The 21,702-nt window shown below is 38.8% G+C and overlaps 1 protein-coding gene across 1 annotated transcript in view; it reads left to right on the top strand.

Annotated features, from left to right (window-relative positions):
- Scp2 (sterol carrier protein 2) overlaps positions 1 to 21,702 on the top strand; it is a 127,047-nt gene that overhangs the window by 66,612 nt on the left and 38,733 nt on the right. Inside the window, exons 10-11 of the mRNA XM_005398565.2 lie at positions 5,264 to 5,411; positions 10,983 to 11,090. Coding sequence (XP_005398622.1) covers positions 5,264 to 5,411; positions 10,983 to 11,090 — 256 coding nt within the window. The remainder of the gene's footprint in view (positions 1 to 5,263; positions 5,412 to 10,982; positions 11,091 to 21,702) is intronic.

The raw sequence follows: 21,702 nt of genomic DNA, 5'->3' as shown, positions 1-21,702 counted from the left end.
AGAAAAATTAAAAACATTTCTTCTGACATCAGGAACAAACAAGGGTATCCACTCTTACGCAGTATACTACTTGAAGTTTTAGCCAGAGCAATTAGGCAAGAGAAAGAAATAAAAGGGATATAAATAGGAAAAGAGGAAGTTAAATATATCGTTTGACAATGATATATATCTGTACATAGGAAACTCTATAAAGGCTCTGCGAAAAGACTCTTAGAGGGGCTAGGAATTTAGCTCAGCGGCACAGTGCCTGCCTGGCAAGCTCAAGGTCAAGAGTTCGATTCCTGGTACCGGAAGAAAAACAAAAAAACAAACAGAAAAACCCACAAATGACTCTTAGAACTGATAAACAAATTCAAAGTGGCAGGATGTTGCCATTTGGACATAGATTATATCTAAGAGTGCTCCTGCACTCGGAGGCAGGGCTTTTGGATCCTGGGGGCACTGTACTCATCACTAGTGAGATCCGTAGCCAAGTGTGCTGTTGGGAGGTAGGGCCTGGTTGGAGGTTGGTTGCTGGGGTGTGAGCTGGAAAGGTTTATCTCTCTTCTGCTCCTCCCTTCTCTGTCTCTCTGTTTCCTGGCCACCATGATGTGAGCAACCTTCCTCTGCACCTGCCCTTCCACCGTGCCATTTCTGCCTTGAAGCCAGCTGACTGGGGAATGTAACTGTGAGCCAAAGTAAACCTCTTCTTTAAGTTGTAGGTGTGGGCATTGTGTCCCCATGATGAGAAAAGTAAGATACAGGGTGTAAAGTCAGTAGCTTTTCTATGTGCCAGTAATGGGCTTGTTGAGAAAGAAATAAGGAAAGCAGTCCAATTCACAATAGTCTAAAAGGAAAAAAATCTAGGAATAAATTTAAGGAGGTGAAAGACCTCTACAATGAAAATTATGAAACACTGAAGAAATTGAAGATGACAACTTTTGGATTGGGAGAATTAATATTGTTAAAATTGCATACCATTTAAAACAATAAAAAAAAAAATCAAAAAAAATCTGCAAATTCAGTGCAGTCTCCAAAATGCCAATGATAATTTTTACAGAACTAGAAAAAAATATTGTATTCATATAGCAATACAAAAGATCCTGAATAGCCAAAGCAATCCTGAGCAAAAAGAGCAATGCTGAAGATTTCACAATGCCTGATGTAAAAAATACCACAGAGCCATAACAACAGCATGATATTGGCATAAAAACAGAAATGTAGAACAGAATAGAGGACGCAGAAATGAAGCCATGTGTCTTCAGCCAAATAATTCTGAGCAAAGATGCCAAAAACATACATTGGAGAAAAGACAGCCTCTTTGACAAATGGTGCTGGGAAAATTGAATATTCACATGCAGAAGATTGAAAATAGGGCCCTGTATCTCCCCCGGTACAAAACAACTCAAAATGGATCAAAGGCCTTAGTATAGGACCTGAAAATTTGAAAGTGTTAGAAAAAAAGGGAGGGGAAACATTGCACAGGCAATGATGTGCTGTATAGGATTTTAGTAGCTCAGGAGATAAAAGCAACAACAGACAAGTCAGATTATATCAGATTAAAAAGCTTATCAACAACAACAAAGGGAACAATCAGAAGAGTGAAGAGACAATATACAGAATGGAAGAAAATCTTTGCCAAAGGATTAATATCCAGACCATATACAGAACTAGAAAACTTAGCAGCAGAAGAACAAATAATCCAAGCAAATGGACAAATGAAATGAACTGGCGCTTCTGAAAACAAGTACCATGGAGGGAGAGAGACAAGATGGTGGAGCAGTGAGTGCCAGCGGCTGAGCTTCTTCAGGACAAAGTGTCTGGAGTCTGGAGGACAGTGGCTTGGAGAGGAACGAAAATGTGTGTGGGGTTACACTGGGACAATGAAGGAACCGACAGAGAGGGAAACAGGATTAAGCAATAAGAAGAGGTGGCCCACGCTGCACAGAAACTGCAGATCAGAGGCTGCCAGGAAGCACAGTGAGCGAACATCTCTGCTCACAGAGAACAGCATCAGGACCAGGAACTCTTACGAAGTTGGAGACAATGGGAAGAATGCAAGACTGATTCTCAAGTGGCCCTCCTGAGGCAGCACTGCAGTACAAGTGCCCCAGACACAGTCCCAAGGAGCAGGTGCTGGTCGGGATGCCGCTGTGGGAAGGGGCTGGGTGTTTGAACCTCAGTCTCAGAGTAGACCCATGGTGGCTTCACACTGCCAAGTTCCCAGAGTAAATGAAGGAAGGAAAGTTATAGAAGACTGCTATCAGTTGGAGAGCAGAGTGGGAGGAGTCTAAGAGACAGGGCCTGCTGATTATGGACTCAGTTCTTGTGATCAGACACCAGTTTTAACCTGAGTCAGGATTTGAGGCTCACATTAGCGCCCTATTCCCATTGCTAAAGGGATACCCAAAATAACATACATGGTTTGTTATTTCTCAGCTAGACTTGATAGATACCACTATAACTGATTGGCCTGTTACTGCTGTAGTTGAGTTGATTGCATAAGAATAATCCTGACTCAGTGGACAATTCAGTGCCTGTGAACTCGTCTGACAAATTACCATCACACCCAAGGAGAGGGACAGCAAGTGTTCCTGACCCAAGAACTCAGACTGGATCAAACTCTGCAAAACTGCCTGCAACCAGGAAGACAGAGGACCTGAGTCTGAGTTAACCCCAGTTTTGCAATAGCGGGATCAGAGGAGTAGTAGGGTGTGAGCAGTCAGACTCTCTGGGAAAGAAGCTACTTGGGAATCACATTTGCAGTGTCTCATTTAAATATCTAATTTGTGTTCCCATTGGACATCCTACTAGTTTAAGTTTTTGTATGTTTCTTATCTAGTGACGTGGGGTTATGTTCTTTTATGCTTTATATGTATATTATGCTTTGTGTGTATATTAGATTGTTACTCTTTTTTTTTTTTTTTTGGTTTTTCTCCGGTACTGGGAACCGAACTCACGACCTTGCGCTTGCCAGGCAGGCGCTTTTGCCGCTGAGCTAAATCCCCAGCCCCTAGATTGTTACTCTTGTATATTTATTATTACATTGTCTCTGATTTAGTAGGTTTCCTGTTTCCCTCGTCTCAGTTCCTTGTCTAGTTTCTTCACCTCAAACCCCCGAGACTGTATTATTAATTTATATCTTTATTTTTTTCCAAATACATAAACTCCATCTCCCACATTTTTAAGTTTATCACACTTAGCCCCTTACAGTCACTCCTATCTTCAATAGTATAATTCCTAGATCCTCCCCATCATAAGCCTTTGACTCTTCCATGTCTTATCTAGTTTATTGTCCTCCCTAAGCAAGTTCTGATAACCACATAGCTGTCTTCAATCACAAAGTGAACCCCCTTTCTTCCATATCTCAGCCTTGCCCCCCGCAAAATATACTCTGAAAACTCAATACTAAACCTTCAACTCAAGTGAAAGTACTCTAATAAAATCAAAATCCATATCTTTTCTTCTGATCAGCCCCTAGGCTCCCTTTCAAACCACCCCCTTAGTGCCTGATACTACTCATCCAAACACCTCCCATTCTCCTCATTGCAGAGCAACTGAAAATAATAAACAGTCATATTATACATAGAGAATAGACAAAGGGGGACTTGTGACTGCAAGGATTATCATCTAGAAGTGTTGTACAGTTGAATCTGGGGATGTGTTATAAATAGAAGCAATTCTCTTAGCAAAACAGGGACAGTCAGAATCACTTGAAGTAAATAACAGAAGGAGTTACTAGCACTGGACATACAAAGCTGAAAATTATTCACAAAGAGGCAGCGTCCTACTATAAGGCTCCATAGAAGCTACAGACTCTGCTCACTGCTCTCGTCCCCAACTGCGGTAACCCCCCCAAAAGAGGAGAAAAAGAGGGAATATCTAATTTTTTACAAAAGACATATATATAAACAATTAAACACAGATAGAAGTAGAATAGGGAAACAAGGAAACAGAAGATCTCCAAACCCCCCAACTTCCCCAAGGCAGCACAAGGGGCCATAAAGGGAAAAGAAAACCAATGTCAGGTTGCAGAAATCTATGAAAAGGTCTTAAAAGGGATGAAGAAAATAGATGAGGTCAAAGAGGAAATGAATGAGAAGTTCACAGTAATTATTTAAAAAAATAAGCTATGATATGTGCATGTAGCCACTCTATGAGATGACTGTACTGCATGAATTGCAAACATGTATTAATAAAATTAAAAAATTAGAAAACAAGTAAATATATGAAAAACATGCTTAATATTGTTAGCCGTCAGAACAGTGCATTGAGATTCTATTGCACCTCAGTCAGAGTGGCTGTTAATACTGGTGAGGCTGTGAAGAAAAAGGAAGCCTTGTGCAGTCTTGTAGGCGTGTAAGTTAGTGTAGCCAGTACGGACACGGATGGAGATTCCTCGAAAAACTTACAGCAGATGTACTGTATGATCCACCTATCCACTCTGGTATATATCCATACTAAATCAGCATAGAAGTGAGATAATACACTTGCACACCCACGTTTTTTGCAGCATTATTCACAATATAGTTTACAAACTGATTTTACAATGTGAATTTGAAAATTATCTTACGGCTTGCCGAAGAGCACAAAGTTAGGTTTTGGCAGAGGTGGATGTTATACTGAAGTTTTCTAATTATTATACAGTCTTTTTTATTCCAGTTTTATTTCCTGAAGAAAATGTTAGTTTGCATGTTCTTTTATTGTAGAAAACCAGAGGGCTTAAAACCATGGACTTTGTGAAAATAGTTTGAACCCCATATGATTTTCTGAAAGAAGATTGTGTATGTTATATAGAAATTCCTTCATATTTTTAGTATATCTCACTTGTAATGCTGTGTTAACAAGTATCTTCAATTTACCACAGCTATCCGTTGTGATTTGATATTCTTAACTTAGTACAGAAACGATCTGAGGAATTCTGAATCTTTTCCTTTTCATTTATTTATTTATTTTTCTTTTTTTGGTACTGGGAATCGAACTCATGACCTCAGGCTTGCTAGGCAAGCGCTTGTGCCACTGAGCTATATCCCTGGCCCCTGAATCTTTTCATATAGATCTTATGATACCTTATTTAAACTTACGTACTTTACATTATGCAATTTAATATATGCATCTGCCCTCCTGGATATTATTTCATTTGGACTTTCTGTGTAATTCAGAGTCAAGTGAGATTTCAGTGTGGGGTATTTTAACTGCTAAGTTTTTGCATATATTAACCTCGTAATACTTTTCTAAAAGGCCAGTTTTCGTGCCCTGTGTTTATATACGATTTTGGTTTTAGGCTGGCTATGATATGACCAAGGAAGCTGCCAGGAGATGCTATGAGAAGTCTGGCCTGGGACCAAGTGATATTGATGTAATAGAACTTCATGACTGCTTTTCTGCAAATGAACTCCTTACTTATGAAGCCCTCGGACTCTGTCCAGAAGGTAGTATCTTTGAGGCAGGCAGATTAATTGATTAAATTTCACTGGGAATGCTTCACTTTTGCCATTAAACAGAGTTCACCAATTGCCTTTCCCTCCACGTTGGCTCTGCCGGTGAGCAAAGTGCATGTAAGAAGTTTTAGTGGACTTTCTTAGAACATGCAGTTTTGGATGATATGAGCACCAAGGTAATAGAGTGTAAAAGTAATTTACATTATTAATCAGGAACACTTACAATATACTTTTAAATTTTAAAAAGGATAGGACATTCCACACAGCATCCCAAGTATTTCTTTTGTTGTTTTTTTTTCCCTGGTACCAGGAATCGAACTTACAACCTCATGCTTGCCAGGCAGGCGCTGTGCTGCTGAGCTAAATCCCCAGCCCCCCAAGTATTTCTTTTCTTTGCTTTTTTTGTGGTTCTGTGGATTGAACCCTAGGCCTTTGCACTGAGCTGCATTCTCAGCCCTTTTCTCAGTTTTTATTTTTGAATTAGGGTCTTATGAAGTCATTAAGTTGTCCAAGCTGGGTTCAAATGTATGAGCCTTCTGCCTCAGTCTCCTAGAGTGGTGCGATTACAGGCCTGAGTATTTCTAATTGTGTTAGGATAAAGATGTGCAAAAAGGAAAATGGAAAAAGTGGCTGGGGGTATCTGAAAGATTTTTTCTTTTGTTTTGGAAGTGTACTGTTTTCCTTTACTACCAATGGTATATAAGAGTTATAGTTGCTTTACTTCCTTGCCAACACTTGATATGATCAGTTTTAAATATCTCAGCCAAACAGAAGAGTATATAGTTGCATTTGTCTTAGTTTTAATTTACATATAACTGATGACTAATGATATTGAGCATCTTTTTCTTTGCTTGTTGGTCAGTCATATATCTTTCGTGAAGTGTCTGTTTGGATCTTTACCCTCCCTGCCTCTTAGTTTGTTTGAGACAGGATCACTGTCTAATTCAGGGTGCTCTTGAACTCACTATGTAGCCCAGGCTTGCGTGGACCTTGTCACAACCCTCCTGCCTCAGCTTCCTAAGTGCTTGGGTTACAGACATGTACCACCATGCCTGCCCCCATCTGCTTTTTATTTTTTGCTTCCCTGCCTGCTTTTTTATTACTTGAGTATTTTCAGTATATCATTTTTATGTGTCTATTGATTTTTTTATTATAACTCTTTGTCTTTTCATTCTCTCTCTCTCTCTCTCTCTCTGCTGGTTACTAAAGGATAAGATTTGGGCTCTGCTGCTCTTTAGAATATTCAGCATCATTCTTGTCTTATTACCTACTATATGCCAGTGACACCTTCTCCCACAGTTGTGACAACCAAATATGTCTCTACACATTGCCAAGTGTCCCTTGGAGTCAAAATTTCTCCTAGTCAAGGGCACTACTATAAGAGCTACAGTGTGTATACTTTACCTTTGCAGTTAATATTGTGGAATTTCACATGAAATGGGGAAACCTTGCAATTCTTTAGGTACATTAAGTAACTCCTCTCCTTTCCACTCTGACCCTATGTCAGGTTTTCTCTGTTAATCGTTACCTTTAGCCTAAAGTGCTTTTTTTTTTTAGGATTTGTGAAGAGCAAGTCTTTTGGAGATGAATTCTCTTAGTTTTCTGTCACCTGAGAATGCCTTAAACTCGTACAGGAAATTTTGCTGGACATACAATTCTGACTTTAGATGTTTTAGCACTTGAAGTATGCTATTTCATTCTTCTGGCAACCATGATGTCTAATGAGTCTGTGGTCATTCAAATTATTTCTCTTAATTGTTTTGCTCTAATTTTCTTCTTCACCTCTGGTATTACAATGATGCATATATCAGAGTAGACCTTTTGATATTATTCCACAGGTGCCTGAAACTTTTGTGTATGTATATATGAGGTACAGGAGGTTAAACCTGGGGCCACACGGATCTGTTTGTTTTTAACTCCCTTTCTCCCTGTTTTTCAGATTAAATAGTTTACACTGACATATCTTTAAACTTACTGACTCCTTGTTTATTCTCTTTCTGCTTTTGAGCCCTTCTAGTGAGTTTTTATGTTTGCTTTTGTAGTAGTGGGGATGGAACCCAGGGATCACGCATGCTAAGTAAGTGCTCTACCACTGAGCTACAACCCCAACTCTCTAGTGAGTTTTTTACCTCGCATTTTGTATTTTTCAGTTCTAACATTGCCATTTGGTTCATTTTATAGTTCCTTTTTCTCTGCTGATCACCTACATCTTTGTGTTTATTTCTAGTGTGGCTTTTTTCCTTATAGTTCCACTGTCTGTGTTAAAGTCTGATAATTCCATAACCTGAGCTTTCTCAGCTTTTACAACTATTAATGGTATTTTCCTTTGAGATTTGGTTGCATTTTTCTGGTTCTTTGTATATTAATGTTAGATTTTAGCTTTAGGACAGGGTGAATATTATGTTATATGGATCCTCTAGGGAAAGTTGATGTTTTTAATCTTAGCAAGAAGTCAACGCAGTTTGTTTGACAAGTTCTGCTCTGCCTTCTGAGGGCAGTGGCTAAAGTCATTATCCATTCTGTACGCTATGTTGCTAGGGTCCATCCTGTGCGTACTTCGCTCAGGAGTGAGTCTGAGGCTCAAGTAGGTTCATGATAGAATTAGAAGGTCTTCTCTGGCTCTCCCCAGTGTGGCTTTCTTCCCGTACTCTCCAGCCTGCAGGGATGTCTTGCCCTGGTGCCTTGGCTCGGAAGATGGGGTTTCTGTTAGAGTTTGTGCTCCTTGTGCTGCTCCAGGACTGTGCTCACTGTGGAGTGAAACTGTTGAGACAGAGCCTCAAAAATGTAACTGGGAACTCGCGCTTGTGCAGTGACTTCTCCAGATTCTTACTCTCCCTACATCGCCATGTTTACTTTTCAGAGTCCTCAGGAGTTGTTTTTAGTATTTTATCCAGTGTTTTCACTGTGTTCAGCGGGGGAGAAGTGCACCAGGGAACATCTTCCAAACTGGACCCGACTCGCAGCGTGTAATGTCACATATATGATGATTTCAGGTTTGTAGTCCTGGCTCTCACTGCTTTAGGTATCCAGCTCCCTACTTTTCAGGGTTTTTTTCTCTTTACTTTTGATGTCTCATAAGCCTCTCACACCTACATTCAGAATTCACTTGATATTTCCCAGATTTCTTTCTCAATCTTTCCCACCCTGTAAATGGTCAAACTGGAAGCTGTGGTATCATTCCTGAGTCCTCTCTCACACAGCCCTTGTTAAATCCATCTCCGAATCCTGTTGGCTATGGACTTTACCCTCAGAATAAATCCAAAATATGGCCACACTGTGCCACGCTTTACCACACTAGCGTTGTTTCTTAGTGTAGCTCACTGTCATAGCCTCATGGCTGGTCCCTGCATCTGCCTTGTCTTCTTGCAGTCTCTTCACTAGACGGAAGCCAGATGATCCTGGTGTAGCAAGACAGTGTCGCTCTTCCATTCAAAGCCCAGTAGTTTCTCATCTGACCTAGAAGAACAAAGCCAGATGTGCTCTCTGTGCCCCTTGCCTGTCTCTGACCTCTTCCGCTTCTCTGATTCGGCTCTCCTGCAGCCACGCCAGTCTCCTTCTGCAAGCTCTGTAGGTTGCTCCTACCCCAGGGCCTTTGATTTGTTTCACCTGTAAGGTTTTGGTTGTCTCCTTCTCCATGGAAACTTGTGTAAATGCCTTGCCCCATCTTCCTTGTCCCAGCACTTCCTGAGCTCTCTTTTCTGCCTTCTTTTCTTGCTGCTTATGACCACTCTACATATTATTATTTTACTTATTTTATATATTGGCTGTCTCTTCCTTACCCTTCTTTCCACAATAAATTAAATACAATCAGAGCAGACATTTTTGTCTTTTTCATTCATTATTTTTTGTTTGTTTGTTTTTGTTTTTTTGGTTTTTTTTTGGTTTTTCTCCGGTACCGGGAACCGAACTCACGACCTTGCGCTTGCCAGGCAGGCGCTTTTGCCGCTGAGCTAAATCCCCAGCCCCTTCATTCATTATTGAATCCATAAGTTCACAGATTACATTTTGGCACATAATGGACAACATAATTGCTCTCCAAAAGTGTGCACATGTATTTTCCTGTCTGTGGTGAATAGGGAGCTCATTTACAATACTTTCATCTCTCGCTCACTGTTAGTTGGCAAGTTCGAGATAACTTTCCTCAGGGATCTTTTGATAATCTTTTACTACCTATCTCACAGGTCTGTGTATATTTGGGAAAAAAATGTGTAGTAAAGTTTTCTCTTCTTGGGGATGTTTGTGTTTCATCTGCTCCCACTTAGTGCAGTAACAATGTTTAGCCTTTTTGAGGCAGGAATACTAAGTAGGATACATGTGATCATGGGAGCCTTGTAGTAGGTTCCACCAAAAACAAACCAAAAAAGAAAAATGAAAATACCTTAGCAGTGTGCGTGCTTGCGTACGTGTGTGCATGTGTATGAGAATCTACAACCTAGATTTAAAGTCAATTTAGGAATGTTAGTTACCTGAATTTTATGATGAGTGCATTTCATTTTACCAGTAGTGCCTTTGTTTTTTCTTATTCTTGCCTTCGCTGTTTATTCATCTGGAAAATGGGAATGATAGCTTGAGGTTAAATTATATAAACATACAAAAAGTAATTAGAACAAGAGCTGGTATACATAAGGACTCCTGGTATATTGTCACCGCCACCGTTATCATTTGCTTGGGACACCTACCTCTTACCACTCTAACAGAAGTGGCATCTAGAAGGATATTCTATACAATGCCTGTACTTTCCTTTACTTCTTTACCACCTGAAACAGTGACCAGGACATTGGCAGGAATGTTTAAGCTGACAGGAATATGAAATAATGTTTTTCTCTCATTTTGTAGTTCAACAGTGTTTTTAGCCATTTCCCTTAATTTTATGAAAGCGCCCTTTTTTCTTGCTTTTCACTGTTAAAGTACTTGGATACCCTATAGCAGTACAGTACAGCTGACAATAGGGATAAATGAATAAATTATGAATTTTAAAGCTCCTATAATTATTTTAGTTATAGCATTACACAATATTATATCCATCTCGGGTCCTTTCTTCTGACTCTTGAATATTAATATATTTGGAGCAATTTTGGAAGGTAGAAAGCTTGTAGGAGCAAATAGGAGCTTTTTAAATGCAGGGTAGATCTGAAAAGATCAGCCTTTATTGCTTAATACTTACTGCTTAACTTCCAGAACTTCCAAATTGTTGTTGAGCTGTTAAAAAATGTTTGCTGTAAGCTGGAATAGTGATGCATGGCTGAAGTCCTAGCCCTTAGGGAGGCTCAGGCTGCGAGATTGCCAGTTGGAGATAGGCCTCAGCAATTTAATGAGACCCTGTCTCAGAAATAAATAACAGACAGATGATAGATAGATAGATAGATAGATAGATAGATAGATAGATGAGTGGGTGAATGAATGAATGAATGGGCTGGGGCTGTAGTTCATTGGTAGAGTACTTGGATTACATCTCTGTACAAAAAAAATTCTGGAAGTTCTTGACTATATGGATAAATTAAAACAAGCAGTTTGTTCCAATATTATTTTTAATGCTTGTGAATATTATTTTTCCTTCTACAGGACAGGGTGGAGCCCTGATTGATAGAGGAGATAATACTTATGGAGGAAAGTGGGTCATAAATCCTAGTGGTGGATTGCTTTCCAAGGGACACCCACTAGGAGCTACAGGTAATACTACTTACAGATTTTATAAGCTTTTGTCATTTTTGCCATAAGTGTGGTTTAGCCCTTGCTTTGAATATAAATTTGTATTCTCTGAATTTCTTAACTGGTGCTTTTTAAAAAATTACTACATGTTTGCAGTGCATAATGATTACCTTCAGCATGAAAAGTTGCTACATGTACAGAACATGTTTTAATTTTTTTAGGCCCCCTTCTCCTCCTTTCCTTCCCATCTGCATTTTTCTTTACTCTTCCTTTCCCTTCCCTCCCTCCCTCCTTTTTCTTTCCTATTACCTTTTATGTTGCTCTTTATTTATATTTTAGGCTTCTTATATAAGAGAAATCATGCAATATTTAAATTTGTGTGTCTCATTTATTTCACTTAACATTAAGTCTTAAGATACATCCATTTTCCTACAAATAAGTCAAGCTTATCCTTCATTATGACAGAGTAGTACTCCATTGTGTGTAAATACCACATTTATCCATTCTTTTGTTGATGGGCTATAGACCTCTTTCAAGATTTAGCTATTGTGAATTATTCTGCTATAAACATGGGTATGCATATGCCACTGTAATAGGATGAATTTAACTCTGTTTGATTGGCTCTTTTATTGGGGGGGCTATTTTTTGAGTTCTTTATATATTTTAGATATTAATCTTCTGTCTGAAAAATAGATGGCAAAAGTGTTTTCCCATTCTGAAGGTTGTCTCTTTGCTCTATTAGTTTTTTTTGCTGTGCAGAAGCTTTTTAATTTGATATGATCCCATTTGTTGATTTTTGGGTGTTATCTCTTATGCAATTGGGCTTCTGTTCAGAAAGTTCTTGTCTATGCCTATGTCTCCAAGAGATGTATCTATTTGGAGCCGGGCGTGCTGGCATACACTTGTAATCCCAGCCTTCAGGGGGCTGAGGCAGGAACATCCCTAGGAGTTTGTCTTAGTCACTTTTCTCTCATAGCTGAGACAAAATACCTGATGCCTAAAAGTAGGGAAGAAAAGGTTTACTTAGCTCACAGTTCATGGAGGTTTCAGTCCATAATCAGCTGGCCTTGAACTCACTGATGTAGCCCAGACAGGCCTTGAACCCATGGCAATCCTCCTGCCTCAGCCTCCCAAGTGCTGGGATTATAGGCCTGCACCACCACTCCCAGTCTTTCTTCTTTTAAATTACTACTTTAAAAAAATGTTATAGCTGCTCAATGGCATGCTCAGTGATAATGCAGTATGCATCCTTCATTTACGAGTTTCCCTTCAAATAGTGTTACACCACCTCACAGATAATGCAAGACTTTATATTTCTGTTCACCCCTTCTATTCTTTGTGTTATTATTGTCATATATTTACTTCCACATAGACTATAGATCTCACAGTGTACAGTTAATTTTAAACAATCTAATATTTTGAAAGAAATTTTAAAATGAGGGGGATGAGAATATTATAAACGGGAGTGGCAAAATAACAATATTGGAAAATCCTCTTCTTTATAAAAGTGCCAACAACACTGGCAACAATTATGAAGATCAACTATTTTCATAACTTTGGAAATTTCCATCAATTTATTACCACAATCTGTATTTATTTAAAACAACAAAAGAGCCCTGAATCTCTGTAATACAGCAAGTTTTGTGGTGTTTAGCCTGTCTTAATTTCAGGGCTTCGTGGAGACCTAAAAACCCAATCATGGCAGCCTAAATGGCTCAGAAAGTGTCCAAATGTAGTTGAAACTTTCTCAAAGCTCTGTCTTCAGAGAGCTGTCATTGTTTGTTCTCCTTGGCAGTTGGTAAACTCTACTTGAAAGGTTTGTCTTTATTAATACAACTGAAAATTCAACATGAAGGGGGATTCTCCCAGTCAGCAACAGCTGCTCAGCTGTGCAAATACATGTGGTGTTAGCTGGGCTCAACAACAAACTAACCAAAAGGCTTAAAAGGAAAAGCTGGGGAATGAAATGTCCACAGGGGCTTCAAAGAGATCTGACACATTCTGGGGGAATCTAGAAGGCCAAGTGCGCACATAACGCTCTGCACATGGCCGGGGCTGTGTGCGTGCCCGGAAAGACCTCGCCTCTAACTGACTTTGGGCTCCACGTAGGCAAAAGGTAAGGCAAAGGTGGTAAACTGCAGAGTGGGCTTGATCTGAACACACACGTGGATACAGAGCCTCAGCGAAGACCAGGAGACTTTTAGTTCCAGGTATTTGAGGGACTCTCTACCAGGTCAGTAGCTGAGCACTAAGTTAACCAAGAAGAAAATTCCCAAATAGACATATGTGATAATCTGTAGCAAAGAATACAGTGGTCATCTGCGGTCATTTGTGACAAAGGATACAGACTTTAACGAGTTAGTTTGGAAAAGTCACTGAATACACAGCAACAGGAACAAATCATGGAGAGGGGAGATAGATAATCTGATTGACTTTTAGAATAGCCACAATATATTTCTTTAAATGTCTAATTTGCAACAAAAAGCTATGAGACATGCAAAGAAACTGTGGCCCATACACAAAGGGGGAAGAGCAGTCAGTAGAAACTATCCCTGAGGAAGCTACAACACTGGATTACTAGATGAAGACTTTAACTATTTCTAGCATAGTTTGTGAGCTAAAAGGAACCATATATAAAGAACTGAAGGAAAGTATGTAAATGTTTTACCAAAGTAGGGAATATTAGTACATAGGTAGAAATTACAGAAAAGAACCAAATAGAAATTTTAGAGTTGAAAAGAAATCCAGCACAAAGATCAAGAATAAATACGTAGGTTTTAGTAGACCTAAAAAGTAAAGATGTAGTGGGAAAAAGCCATTTAAGAAAAATGAGAAAGAGAGTGCAGTTAGCCAATGGAGAAGCAGTCAAAGGCCAGACATATTATGGAGAAAAAGAATCCTTTGGGGGGCTGGGGATTTAGCTCAGTGGCAAAAGCGCCTGCCTGGCAAGTGCAAGGTCGTGAGTTCGGTTCCCGGTACCGGAGAAAAAAAAAAAAAAAAAAAAAAAAAAAAAAAAGAATCCTTTGGATTTGGTTGTTACAAAGTCATTGTGAATCCTGCATGGCCATTATGTTTTTCATGGAGACACATGGGATTCAGAAAGAATTAGGAACGAGAAAATGGCAGTAATAGTGTAGTACACTTTTGGGAAGGGTGGCTATGAATGGGAAGGGATGTAAGGGGGGATATACCCGATTTTGGATGTGTCTTTTATGTGAAAGAAGTCTTGGGTTTGATCCTAAATTCTTCAGCTCTTTTCTATACATACTTAGCTAACTAATCTTAGTTTTCTTATGTGTAAGATGGGAATAAAATGTAGTCTGTATTACCTAAGGCTGTTCTGTGGATTCAGTGAGAAAATATATGGATGTAAAGTATTAGCAGAGTACCCCAAAGATGATAGGAATGTAGTAATTCCTAGCAAGTATGCTTTTCTGTCATTTCTACAAAAGGAAATCCTGATGGATCACTTAAGTAGCTTTTTGTTTTATTCATTAAACTTATTGTTTTTTTGAAACAGGGTTTCACTATGCAGTTCAGGCTGGCCTTGAACTCACTTTGTAGCCGAGGCTAGCCTTGAACTCACTTTGTAGCCCAGGCTGGCCTTGAACTCACAGCAATCCTCCTGCCTCAGTTTCTCAAGTGTTGGGATTACAGGGGTGTGCCACCACGCCTGGCATTTGTTTTTTTTTGGGCCAGCAGTAATACTCTTACTTGTATCATAGTATGGAAAATCATTTGTAACTATTTCAGGAAAAGAACATTGTTTAATTTATATAGAAAATATTTTTCCTTCTCCTATAACAGCCACAAGGCATCAGATCTCTGTGTAAATGTTGTGCCCAGTGCTACACAGATGTTATTTTTAAACTTTTTCCCTTTGGTAAGTAGACTAAACTGTTCTCTTAACGTGAAAAAAAGAATCAAGTCATACTTCAGTGTTGATTCTTGTTGCTAATGGGAAATAGAAAAGTTAAGGTGATAAATATTTCTGTGGCATGGTGACTGAAGCCTTGTGGGGGGCATGACAGGGCTTTCAGTTCTCCTTCGGGCAGGTCCTTACTGCAGAGGAAGTCTGTGTTTCATCAGGAGTCGAGTATAACATTCAGTTAGTCATTTGTATTGACACAGAACTTTTTTCTCCTCAGAAACAGCATGTTTTTGTCATAATATGTTTTGTGAGATAATGTGCCATTCTGAGATATTTTTTTCTTCTATTCATTGAAATACTCAGAAAAAGTACTGGAAAGTAACGTAATTTTCATATCTATACTTTCTTAAGTCTGAGATATAGTTTTCAACAATAAGATACATAGTTCCCACAAAAAATTGTGCCTTCATATTTGTAGCACCATTATTCATAACAGCTAGAAAGTGGAAATAACCCAGATGTCTCCCATCAGCGGATGAGCAGACAGATGAAATGTGGTATACTCAGACTATGGAATACTCTGCAGCCAGGAGAGGAATGAAATACTGACTCATACTACAGCGTAGGTGAACCTTGAAAGCATTTTGCTAAGTTAAAGAAAGCAGTCACAACAGACCATATATTTTATGATTCCATCTTAACAAAATATCCAAAGTAGGCAAACCCACAGAGATAGAGGATAGTGATTTTTTTAGGACTGAAAGACATACAAAGGTAATAGGAGAGGGGGTGGAGTTCCATTCTGAGGTGAAGAAAATACCCTAAAATTGACTGGTGGTGGTTGTACATGTCTGTGACATACGAAAAACCATTGAATTATATATTTGGAATAGATAATTCATTTTGACAGTTGTATACATGCAGCTAACTACCAGCCAAAACAAGATACAGCACACTTCGGTCACCACAGAAAGTTCCATCCTGTTTTATTAATCTTCTGGCTTCCTCAGGCATTCATCTCTCACTTTCGACCACTACCAGGATGAGATTTTTAAACTTCTGTCACTGTAGATTTGTTCTGCTGATCCTGGGACTTCATATAAGTGAAACTATTCAGTGAGTGCAGGCAGTGGAATTACACATTGTGTCTGACTTCTCTCAGCATAATGTCAGGTTCATCCAAGTTTTTCTCATATCAGTACTTTGTTCTTTTTTCTTGCCAAGTATTTCTTTGTAGTGTTCCAGTGTTGAAATGTAGCAGTTTGCTTATCCATTCTCCTGTTGATAAGTGTTTGAGTTGTTTCCTAGTTGAGGCTGTTATGAATGAAACTACTGTAAATATTTTTGTGCAAGTCTCCTTGCTGAAATATGCCTTTATTTCTCTTGTATTAATAACTAGGAATGAAACTGCTAGGTCGTAGGACATATGTATGTTTAATTTTATAAGAAACAGTCAAATAGTTCTTCAAAGGGTTGTCATATGTTTTTCTTTTAACCCTTTGGGGTTTTTTTGCTGGGAATTGAACTCGGGACCTCGCGCTTGCCAGGCAGGCACCATGCTTCTGAGCTGTATCCCTGGCCAAGTGCTTTTTAATATTATGGCTAGATGACAAATTTTTAATATTTAGCACTTTCTTTCCTTACTTACCCTTGGTTTTCTTTCTCAGTTAGTCCATATTAATGTTTCTTACAAATTATTACACTGATACAAATACATATGTGTTTATAACCTTTCTGAATATACTGTATATGTATGTGTGTATTTATCATATTGTAAACTACTTCTTTCACTTATATCTTAAATTTTTTCTGTACAGACATTCTTTATTCTTTTTAATACCTATATAGCATTCTAATTTTAAGAAATTTAGTCATTCCCTTATCTGTAAACATATGTGTTGTGTCAAGTTTTATATTACAGTGGTTTTAATAAGCATCCCTGTATCTTCCTATACATTTACAAATATATTTATAGAATTAATTCTAAACAGTGAGTTAACTGCGTCAATGGATAGTGTGTACTATATGTAAAAATTGGTAGAGATTGCCAAATTTTGTTCAAAGAAGACTATATCAATGTATAGAACCAACAACAGAGTATGAGGATGCTTGTTTTTCTTCAATATTGTCAACATTGGATTATCTTATCAAATGTCAGAAATTTTGCCAGTTTTGGCAAGTCATTCATTCCCTCCCTGGGAAAGCTAGCCTAAAATACCCCAAAAAGATAGAATTTACTCAGTTTTTCAAATACTTTGAAAAGGAGACACATGTCTTCCAGTGTATCCTTTCATAGTTGTTTCCAATATTCATGTCTGTGCTGTTGGTAAAGTTTTCCTATTATTAGTCTCGGGTGACAAGGAAGCATTTTGAGGGGAAAACTGAAAAACCTTGGTGACTTGAGTGATAGTCTGGGTAGAGATGAGGCGTTACTGAAGAGTAAATGTTTACTTGCTGCATACTGTGGGTTGGACATATTTCAAGTAAATCTGACACATGGCTAGTAGCTGTAATGTGGCCCGAGGAAGAATTCAGACTGGAAAATGTATCAGAATGACAGCTGTGAGTAGTTTGAATATTTTCCCCCTGGTTACCTGGATAACAAACTGCAGTAGGACTCTGAGACAACAAGAAAATGGTCAAGTAAGTGTTTCCCATACATGGTAAGACTGGCTGTGAGGGTCCCCTTCTGCCTGAGGTGTTGTTTTAACGGAACGACTATAGTGCCACTTTGGTGGGAACTTGGTATTGGAGCATTAAAATTAAAATCGAAGCTCCATAGTACTGTTTTCTGATTTTAACTTGTTCAGATCTGAATGGGAAAAGTTGCTAGCCGTCATAACAGTACCCATACTACAAGAAAAGAGACAGGTTTACACATTTGAATTGAGTATTCTTTTGTTCATCTTCAGTTTAAACACATGGATTCCTCTTAGATTTTTCAGTTGGATAATCACATTAAACTTGAGCTAATTTTATTTTGCAGTGTTTATAGGACAATATAACCAAATTAGTGTCCAAATAAGAGTAACATATTTTACTTTAGTTTTTAAAGTGTTTTTATATGTACTGCCAACACACACACACACACACACACACACACATATTACTTAGCATTTGTGTAAAACAAACAAGTAAAACTTAGCTTGAACTTATTCTTAGCTATCTTTTCTTTTTAGTGTCTGTGGTCTGCTGAAAGACATAGAAGTGCCTTTGAGATAAAGCTCCTGAGAAGGGATGTTATTCTGAAACTGGAAATGGGCTTCTCAGTTTGACCTTTTGTACCAATTTGGCCTGGCAGTTAGTGTCTAGTAATGCTTCAGCGTATTTTAGGCCCCAATCTTCCCCGGTAATTGCTTATTGTATACCTACCTTACCAGTGCTGAAAGCTCACAGACTTAAAAGCATGGGGTGTACTGATAAACTCATTCGAACATCATGCACCTTCCAACGGTACTCTACTACTCCTGGACATTCTGATGCTAGGTTTGGGTTGGTCCTAAGAGATTGTATATTTTTAATGTTCTTCAGGAGTTGCTCATGTGTAGCCAGGTTTGGGGACTAGGGTTTAGACTAAGGAAGGTAACTGTTGCCCATAGAAAGTATACAAGAAGCAGATAATGTAATTACAATTAGAATAATTGTAATACAAGACAGAATTTTGCATTTTTACTACCGTGATGTGAGGAGAGATAAGCTTTATAATTAAACTTCAGTATACCCCCTCTTGTGCCAGGAGAAATGAAGCCCAAGTGTTTACTGTTGATACCCATTGATAGCTAGGGATGCCTCAGAGCAGGCCCTGGCTCTTAGTGCTCCTGCCAAGTACGAGGAAGAGAGAGAAGAAAGATTATACCTGTATGTTCCATATTTTATTACTTTATAACTTTACTGAGGTAAAATTAATGTCTCTCTCTCTCTCTCTCCTTCTCTCTCTCTCTCTCTCTCTCTCTCTCTCTCTCTCTCTCTATCTATCTATCTTGCTCTTGTTAGGAAACTTTTGTGGCAAGAACATAGTAAATAACTGAGCACAGTGGTATATGCCTATAATCCCAGAGAGGCTGAGGCAGGAGGATCTTGTGGATCTTTGAGGCCAGTCTGGGCAACTTAGGGAGACCCTGTCTCAAAGTAGAAAGGACTGGAAGTGTAGCTCAGTGGGAGAGCACCTTTGGGTTAAATCCCTAGTAACACACATACACACATACATGCACACATGCACCCGATGCTAAAATTGAGCAAACAAGTTTAAAAGAAAACTTTTCCCTTCATAAGAGACTAGAAGTACATTACTGGTTGGATATGCTACTTAGACATAATGCCCATTCCTGTGCTTAACAGTAATTTATTTATAAGCATATCATGTTCATGTTTGATAGTTTTTTTTTTCCAAGCAGAAAAATGGTTTTCAATTCAATGCCAGAAGTTATCCACGGAAGGAAAAAATTTTTAATTTGCTGAAATAATTACATTTTCCTAACTTTTTCAATTTCTTGGAAAGTAGATTCTTGAAGTCAGTTCTGATCTAGATTCTAGAAATGCAAGAAACTTCTTGTTTAATCCGAAAGTAGAAAACCAAACAGTTCATATAGTCAGTGTTTTCCCACTGGCAATTAGCATTTTTGGAAAGCAAATAAGAAAATAATGATGATATGGACTTTATTCCCACTCAGCCTTCTGTATACCACCTATTCTACCCTATCAGCTGTGATCAAAATCATTGAGAAGTCTGGAAATGCTTCCAGCACATTTATTCATATTCTATCCATTCCTTTCTCTCTCTTTTCCTTCCCTCCTCCCATACTGATGTCCTGAACACCCTATGCTCTGGCCTCATCCACTTAACTTTCTCTTTCTTAAGCAGGCTGGGTTCCTTTGCACGTACTTGTCTCTCTTCAAGACACATTCTTTTCTCCTTTTGTCCCTTTCATAGGGTCTCAGTTTAGATTTCATTTATCTGGGTGTCTCCTCTTTCCCCCGGGTATTTCTCCTCTGGGCTCTTGATGCCTGTGGCAGTGTTATTTGGCTATATCTTAAATGCCAGCCTCTTTCTATCTCAGATCATCAGCTTCACAAGGAAAACATGCTTATCTTGTTTATTGCTGATTCTTGTGAGCCTCATGCAGAAGATGGCACATGAGAGGCATTCACTAAATATTTGTTGGATGGATGTCCCAGTGTCCCTATATTGTTACAAACTTTGTAAACATCATTTTAATGGGAACAAAATGATTTATTATATGTTGTGTAGTAAGAAATATGTTTTTTGATCTTCATATGGTATCTGACCCACATGGTAATAGGACTGTCTTTTGTTATAGTGTTTGTTTTTGTACAAAATCCCTCAAACCCTTGGAATTTCCTGAGTGGTGAGGGTATCAGTGGTTAATCATAATAATCCCTTTTCATCACAGCTCAATTTATGATAAAGCAGTGACCTAGAATGGTATCCCTAAAGTAGTCTCAAGACGGGCCTGATCACCAGAACGATCAAGTGACTAGAGTATTACCATATTTCCCAAAAATAAGAAGGGTGTTAATTTTTCCTCCAAAAAACACAATAGTATTTATTTTCAGGAGCTGTTGTATTTTTTCATGTGCAACAATCTACATTTATTCATGCACAACTGAGTCTGGGACAGGAATGACCACACTGAGTGTGGGACAGGAATGACACTTGAGGAAGCCAGAAGGCAGTGAACAGCTTTATTTTACACTAGTGATCCTGGCTGGGATAATTCCCAACAAAAGTCAGGTAGGAGTGTCTGTGAACCAGCATTTTTCTGTGAGGCATAAGTAAGGGTACCAAAGGCACGACAGGACAGCTTGGCAGTTCTTCTGATTAGATAGCAGGGTAAGATCATCAGTGACAGGGCTAGATTAATGACCATCAGTTACAAGACGGGATTAATGACCACAGAGCTTGGTATGATCAAGTATCGTGAATGTTCAGTTATGCTCTCGTGGTTATAGGGATCAAGAAAGCAATTACAGAGCCATGAAACAGTTACAGAGCTAGGCAGCTTCAAAGAGAACAAAGTTTTAAAAGAACAGCTTTTCCTTGTACAGTTTTTCCCTTTCACAGCAATCTGCATTCATTCATGTACAGAAATCTACATTTATCCAAGACAGTCCTGTCATCTTCTGCTGGAACATCATCATGACTCTCCAAACCCCCAAAGCCCAGCCTGAATTTCTTGTGACTCCATTTCCATAGAAACATTGGCCCCAATCTCTCCTGTCTAGCAATAGAGCTCTCCTTAAACGAACGCTTCTTGTCCATGTTGTCTGCTCCTAGTGCATTGGCAACCAGTTGTCAGTGATTTTATCCCATGAATTCTTCACCCAAGCCATGACCTCTTGAGGCTGGGCTTCACAAAGTTTCCATTAAATCAAGGGTTAATTGAAGACTTGCAAGACAAGAGTGGCAGCAAAAATGATTGCAGTTAAGAATGATGGGCCATACAAAAGTGGTGAAAAATTGCAGGCACCAAAATTCAGAAAACGTTTTTTTATTTCACACAAGTGCATTAAGTACATCTGTTACAACACAGGATGTATTGAATTGTGAAGATTCATATTATACACAGCCATGTCTTTCTGTTATCAAGTGCACAAATTATTCCTGTGTTTGTCTGTACTCCAGTTCGTCGGTCATTCAGCACTACAGTAAGTCTCAAGTTCGACTGTTTACATAGCCGTTTACCTCTCATCTCTCATCCAAAGGCACTTGCTTGGGCATTTACAAATACTGAAGTATAATTT

The sequence above is a fragment of the Chinchilla lanigera genome, unplaced genomic scaffold (genome assembly GCF_000276665.1).
Source record: "Chinchilla lanigera isolate Chin_1 unplaced genomic scaffold, ChiLan1.0 scaffold00063, whole genome shotgun sequence".
Classification (NCBI taxonomy): domain Eukaryota; kingdom Metazoa; phylum Chordata; class Mammalia; order Rodentia; family Chinchillidae; genus Chinchilla; species Chinchilla lanigera.
Note: the sequence above shows the minus strand (reverse complement) of the source record. Positions and strands in the feature narration are given on the sequence as shown.